Source organism: Batrachochytrium dendrobatidis, assembly GCF_000203795.2.
Source record: "Batrachochytrium dendrobatidis JAM81 unplaced genomic scaffold BATDEscaffold_14, whole genome shotgun sequence".
Lineage (NCBI taxonomy): Eukaryota > Fungi > Chytridiomycota > Chytridiomycetes > Rhizophydiales > Batrachochytrium > Batrachochytrium dendrobatidis.
Genome location: NW_006281112.1, coordinates 491,511 through 499,423, shown reverse-complemented (window position 1 = coordinate 499,423; position 7,913 = coordinate 491,511). Strand labels below are relative to the sequence as shown.

Sequence of the window (7,913 nt, the reverse complement as noted above, 5' to 3'; positions counted from 1 at the left end):
AACTTTGGTCAGCTACTTTTTGTGGAGGAAAATATTGCATAGTTAATTAACTGTGTAGGTTCTCACCCTTTTGTGCCCTAGAAAGGGTTGGTAAATCAAAATATAATCAGGTACATATTTTGAATAATATTGCATAGCTATATGCAATGCCTTTGATATTTGGTTATTACTTGATTACCAATGTGTTGTGATAGTCATGCTTTTCAAATGGCAATTGATTGGCATGATTCAATATGTTGTGGTTTGGTGATGCTTTGCATTCAACTCGACACGATCAGTCATCGCTGCACATTACTCGGTAATTCAATCAATCAACTGAATCAATACAATGCAGTTCATGTTGCAACCACAATGTCACGTTGATGATCAGTGACTTGCAACTGTTGTGTTGGCATTGCATGTTGTGTGCTACTATATCAATATCGATTGTCACTATATAGTTGTATCAACCACACATCATGATCATATGTCATGGTTGACTCGTATTTTGGATTGATGCACTCATTACATTGTATCACTCGAGCAACTCGTTGTATGACTCGTTGTATGTACACTGTAATTGTATCCAGTCACTCAACATTACAACATTGTTGAGCATCAATCAACAACTGCAATCGATATCAAACTACCGTGTACAATCAATTGCAGTCCACACCAGTTATAGTTGATGGCAAATGTCATAGTGTATGTTGATGGTGTTGCATTCGAATACATGTCAACCACACACAACCGGTACATACATGAGTAATGACGGCACTTGACGATCACAACGATTGATACCAACCACATCGAGTGAGTTGATATATTGCATTGACATTGGATACTCGATATCAACAGTGCAATATGGTATACTGTTGCAAGTATATGATGGTTCACACTTTGTTAGTATGTTTGATCATATTGCACCAATTGACCAGTATACGATCACTGGATATATCGCATGTTGATATTTACCACTGCAAGTATATATTGATGATAGTCGTATTGATACAGCCAACACCAACATGTCAACCATGTAAATCTGTTGCATGCATATGATCACTCACAAGACTATTTGATTATCAATGACAATGTCAAGCAAATACTATCCAATGGTTTCAATATACATAGCTTGTAGTTGGACACGATCGGTATTCGTATACACATGTTGTAGTTGTATGCATTGCACTTGCCGATTTGTGGATTTGTGCATTTGTTTGATGCAACTGTTGATATTGATTGGGACGACGACCAACGTTTCCGGTTGTGGTTGTGATGTATGATATATCACCAGATGACATGCTATGTGATCATACTGCATACATTACACTAGACAGCTGACTACATGCAAATGATTGATACTGATCATTGCAAGTACACAACAATGTGACAAATGACTGTCAAATCAAATATGGTTGATATGTTTTATATACTGGATGTTGATGTTGATGTGAATACAAAACCTCGGCTGATACATATCGTATCATTTGATACCAAAACAATGCAATGTGATGTTCAAAGTCAGTTTGTAGTATGTCAATGGAATATGTACAAATATTAAATATGAGTTTGTGGATACTTTCAGGTTTGAAGATCATGGATGTCTGATGACATATTGATAGTTGTCATAATTGTCAAGTGTGTTGCAGTTGATCAAGGATGTAAAGGAATGAATCAATATTCGATTGTGTTGTTTATTAACAAGAAAGTGAGTGTGTTTATAAAATGGAAGAAACCAAGAAAGTCATGTGAATTCCAGTTCAAACGTCATTGTTGTTGGTTTTTGATTGTTAAACTATTCAGAAATGTCTCACATTCACACACTACTAATGTCTCACACAATGCAAGTCAACACTCTCACACTAGTAATGTCTCACATTAATGAGACATTAATTCTGGTGTAAATTTGACTAATTTCCAAATATTTAAATCGTGTGAATTGTCTTGAAATATCCCAAAATTTTGTTATTTTGACTCGATTAAAAAGTCGATTTTTGTTTTACAATTTGACAAATAAATTGCTTTTTTACTCTTTTTCTTTTCATAAAATGAACACAGACGACCTATTCCTCAACGTCCAATATGGCACACTTACTACTGAAATCGATGTGACTGGAATCAGTAGACTTGGTGGAGTTCAGGATGCCATCAAGTCTGAGTATGGTCCTGCTATTCCTGTCCCACCTGCTTTCATCCAGCTATACACCAACAGTAACAAGGACCAACTAATCAACACCTGGGCTTTATTCAGCTCTCTTCCTCAATAATACTTTACTCAAGACGGTTCTTGTGTTGTTATTGGTGTTTCCCCTCTACCTTCAAGACAACCTACTCAAACTGACCTAGGTCCAACATCTGCTGCAGCCTCACCCGCACTACTGGATTTTTGGACTGCTTTCACAAACTACCCTAACCCTCTTGAAGGAAACACTGTTGTCCAACTTCCAGCAGACGTATTCATCCTTGGAAACCATTCAATTGGATCATCCATTTACATCCGTCCTTGTTATCCTAAACTTCTTGAAAAATCACTATCTATTGTGCAATCTGCTGGTATATGTCGTTTGATCATCCTTGGAAATCCTGGAATTGGCAAGACATATTTTGGTTATTTTTTGCTGTTGCATCTTGCTCGCTCTGGTGCTACAGTCGTGTATGAAAGTTTTCAGGAAGAATGTCTATACTTGTTTACTCCTAATGGGGTATTCAAAGGAGATCGTAGATCTTTCCATAATCAGTTGATGTCCTTGTCAACATTCTACATTGTTGATGGCATGGCTCCAACTGTTGTTAATGCCAGGACCATTCTTGTTACTTCACCTCGTTGGGAAATTTGGTACCAGTTTTGCAAGAATTCCTGCGACATTCGGTATATGCCAGTGTGGTCAAAAGAAGAATTGCATTCTTGTCGCTCAATGCTGTTTCCTACAGTTCCACAAGAATTGGTTGAAAGCCTGTATTTGAAGTGGGGAGGAATTGCTCGTTATGTTCTTAAACATGCATTGGTAAAAGAACAACAGGATTTTCTCGACAAAGCTTTAGAGGTTTCCAATATCGATTCAGTTGTCAAGTCTTTTGGTAAATATGGTGAAAACCTAGACGCTTCAAGTTGTTTGATTCATATATCAGTCAAGGATGGCTTCCACAGTGGTCCTTATCAGTTTGCTTCTGACTATGTGGTTGATGAAATTTACAACCGTGTCTATGCCAGAGACCGAGATCATCTTATCAGATTCGTTTCTGTCACTCGAGAAATTGGTGAAACTGGCCAACTTAATAGGGTATTATTTGAAAAGCACGCTCATACAATCATCGCTAAAGGTGGTTCATTCAAGATTCGTGATTTACGTACCAAGCTGGAGTCTACACTTCAACTGCCGATGGATCTTAGTACTTTGTTATTCTCCAACAATTCTCAAGTTCAAGACGCAACGAATTGCTATTTCCGTCCCATTAGCAATATTTTTGAATCTGTTGATTCGTTCATCAAGCCAAATCTACTTTTCCAAATGACCGGTGCCAAAGATCATCCTTGTAAACAGACTGAACTTTGTGATGTTTTGGAAATACTTGGTAATCCGTCAAAACCAGAACTGTATTTTGTTGTACCTCCTGATCGTTTTGCCTGTTTTACACGCCAAAGCCACCACGGAACAGATGGTCAAGTGTTGTCACAAAACGATACTATTGCGAGTGTTGAGAAGTTGACTCGATTTGTTTTGACGTTTGAACCATCTCATCAATAAGGTATGTAGACTAGAATTAATGATTTTTATTGGCCGCATAACGCTAATCCTAACTCTGTTTCTTGACCTCGTTCTACACAATACACGGCGTTTGATTTCTTAAAGGTGAATAATATCGTATGGGTTCCATTGGACAACAAACCTCACTTTGTGGAAATGACCACTTTCATTGTCAGGAACTTCCCAGTCGTGTAATTTAATCGCTTTAGTTTTGAAACCTATAGTTTCTTGTAAATAATTGCATATCCCAAGACTGTTTTTCACCATACAGTTTTGAAACTAATATTTTGATTCAAGAACAAACTGCGTTTTCCTTTTTCTTTTGCAAATAAAAGTTGTTTTGTTGCTTACAACTATGGACAATCAATTAACTGCCAAACTGTACAGCAGTTTGGTTGACATTGGATTTGTCCGATCGATAGTCTTGGTTTTCAAACTTGAATCAAACTCCCAGCTGACGAAACACTGCAGGGATTGTTACAAGCACAAAAGCAGCTGTTTCAAGAGATGTTGGTATTATACAAGGAGTACCAGAAAGTATACTCTTACAAAGAATTGTTTGCAACTGAATTGAATCAAATAGCCATACGTGATAAACAGCGGATTGATTATGGCTTTATTCCCAATCAATGGTATTGACAAAACCAACCGGGGATGAGCCAGGATCAAGAGTTGGAGGCTAGACACAATTATGAATGGAATATGCTAGAGTATCAAAAAGATGATCAAAGAAAGCGTGAAATTCAACAGATCAGCAATGATGTCCAAATGCATAGTGTAATCAAGCAGATTTGAATCCATTTTGGCATTGCAAGACACAATATCACATTTGGAAGAGTTGATTGGAAATATAAAGACTCGTACTCGATAAACACGGACTTGTCAGTAGTTTGATTTTATACTCTATCATTCTTACAACAAGATCCAGCTAAACACAGTCTGGTGTGTACATTAACGCTTAGTACTGGTTAAAAAACTACCCATTGTATCCAGTTTGAGGCATCAAGTATGAGTCTGGCACAAATAGCTTGTATTTATTATGAATTACAAGCAAAGCTATTGACTATTCTACCCTAATACTTTTGACTTGAATTCCTTTCTGCGAATAATTTATGTTTTGACAACTTTGTGTAGATCGTGAGCATATGATGGCATTGATGGTTGTCATTATTGGCAAGTAGATCACAGCAAATCAAAGATACAAAGGAATGATCCAATAAACTAATTGCGTTGTTTATTAAAGAACGGGAAGAGTGTTTTTATAATATGGGAGAGCGATGAACAATACCAGAAGGAAGGAATGTATGCGGATCATCGTTCAAGCATCATTGTTGAGGATACCTGATTACTATAGATCTTCCATCCGAGGTGACTGGTGATCACAACTGATGATCACATTCCAGATATATACAAAGGATTCACTCAGTGCAAATCAACAGACTTGACATCTCAACACTCTCACATTACAATGACATACGCTATTAACTGTTCAACAATATCGAGTTTAATTTGGTGGATATTAATCGGTGTTGCTTGATCATCAAATGGCATACATGTCTAATGGCCGGTATCAGAAATGGACACCACCAATCTATCAAAATGGCACAAATGGAGCATGCATTCCAACTGATCATATATTGAGTTGTATAGCAACATATTGTGTAGTAATCATGTGTGATCCATTGTAAATCATAACCACATGTCTAGCATACTTTGTGTCAATTACTTGTTGGTATAAAATGGATGATTTGTCCAATTTGTATTCAAATGTATTGTAAAAATGGTGTTTTTGATCAACTAATACTATATGACCATGAATGATGGAACTGGAACATGATTACAAGTATACACATTCAAACATTTGAACAACTCTGATACAATCAAATGTATTGTCACCTGTCAGTTCTACATGACTGTATCGGATCTGTTCAAATACCTGTGATGTGTATATCTGCAACTCAAGATCGTGAATGCTGTTTGTAGTGCAATGTCTGTCATGACAACCCATATCAGTTATACAGTGTGTATCATATTTTAACAGCACTGATCATGTTTTGATGGATTGTTATACGTCGCAACGCCTTGAAAGTCAATTCTACCACGCAAGTTGTGAGATTGCAAGTCGAACAATATCTCGTGTGGTAGTGCTTTCATATGGAGCAATATTGTATCACATCAGAACATTGTATTAGTCGACAGGCACACGATTGTGATGGTAATGGTTTGCAGTTTGATACACGTTTGACAAATGAAACGCAAGTTCATTTGGACAATTACGAGTGTTGGCTGATTGCTGCAAGATTGCACCAAGATTGCTGATATTACAACAACCACAAATGTGTCCAAGACTGCTGTGAAGTTCCAGTATATGGACAGTTGGTAGGATTACAACAAAATGGCATTTGCAAGTTTTATGTCATGGCTATGTGGAGTCATGCTGTATTGATATGTCCATCTATGATACAATGCTAAAAATGTTGAATGAACAATGGATAATGAGTAATGAACAATGGGTAATAGAAATATAATTGGTGAGCATTTTTCAAAGCATACATTAGGTGACATTCCGTATAACAATATCAACAAAAACAGTAGTTTAATGGATGAATCTAGAAATACTATACCATCGACATTGGATTGCTACTCGAGACTGATTGGTGGTTGATCAAATGGGACAATGAAATATTTGACTGGTTGTGATTAAACATACATTACAAATTGTAATTTACAACGTGGTTGTGGTTGGTAAACCGATAATGTCATGCAACTACAGTAAGATCCAAACCCAAACTAATCCACTCCACTCCAATCTAGTCCAGTCTAGTCCATTCGTGTTGTTTTGTAATCACTGTATCGTGTAATATTTCATTTAGTGACCAAGAGTTGTCAGGAATCAATTGTTGTAATGAGTGGTTCAAATTGATGTTTTGTGTGTTGATCACAATGGTTGTGTATTACAAGATCACTTGCGGTATCAATTTGTCAATCAACGACTGTAAGTCACTCGAAAAGAGTTTACTGGACTGTATGATTGAAACCAATACCACCACTTTGACACAATCGATACACGATAGTGGATTGACTGCATGGTTATTTTGGCAATTGGATCAACTCTTGTATCGTTGGAACCCAATTTGACAAGCCAGCCATATCCATACAAAACAGACGACTCGAATGGCGTGTTTGTAGCCAGTGTTATTATTTGAACCAGTCTTTCAGTTTTTCCAACCTTTCCAACACTTTCAATCCACTTGATCCACTTGATCCTTGTATCAAGTCGGAACATTTAAAACATCTACCATAAACCATTACAACCAGTTTTACATATTGGATCTATAAAAATGTTGAACAAGCTCAAACCAGCCATTGATTAAATCGAGTTGTTAAATGCTGAGTTTCATGACTGGTTGTGGATAGCTTATTATTGACTACGCCATTCAAATACCGATGATCGAAAACACCAATATTTCAATACACGATTCTATTGGTAACAGTGTGGTTTGGGTATTTACTGTTGTCAACCGATTTCAAGTCTTGTTGATAAATGGTTGCACTTTTGACAATCAGTATATCCGCAATCAGTTGAAATTGGTTTTGATACTGTATGCCAAAAACCTATTTAGTGTTGGTGTGATTCAGGTTTTGAAATACTTGTCTATTTAGACATGCCAACAATGCAACAATGCAACAACACAACACAAACAGTAATACACTGATTGACAATGTATACGCTGAATAATCCAGATATACTTGATATACTTGATACTGTATTAGAACCAATCAAGTTCAACTTTGATTTGAATGTCATGCACAATAGTAAAACTAAACGTGTGATATCAACAATCCACCTAGTGTATGTTGTATATCGACATCATAATGCATACCACGATCACCACATGATGGTGCACAAACATGTTTGACATGTGTCATGTAAACACTCGATATGCCGTGTATTGGCATCTTTTATCATAAACCAACAGCAAGTATATTTGACTGTAGCGACTTTTACTAGCATATTACATCAATCGACTATGCTGATCGACTGTCATACACACATAGTATACCATAGCATAGCATACCATGCAATATCACAGTATTAATGGAATGTATGATACTGTTGATGACAGATCCCAACAGAATCTGAATGGTTAAAGTCGATATTCAAAGTAATGTATTGCTGTATGTATG

At 36.7% G+C, this 7,913-nt stretch overlaps 1 protein-coding gene across 1 annotated transcript; it reads left to right on the top strand.

The window, feature by feature from the left end:
• Positions 1 to 2,027: 2,027 nt before the first annotated feature.
• Positions 2,028 to 3,725, top strand: BATDEDRAFT_27710 (uncharacterized protein; the record flags this gene model as incomplete). The annotated part of the gene is made up of 2 exons (XM_006681880.1): positions 2,028 to 2,190; positions 2,260 to 3,725. 2 exons carry the CDS (start codon positions 2,028 to 2,030, stop codon positions 3,723 to 3,725), a joined length of 1,629 nt encoding a protein of 542 aa, XP_006681943.1.
• Between the last annotated feature and the right edge of the window lie 4,188 nt (positions 3,726 to 7,913).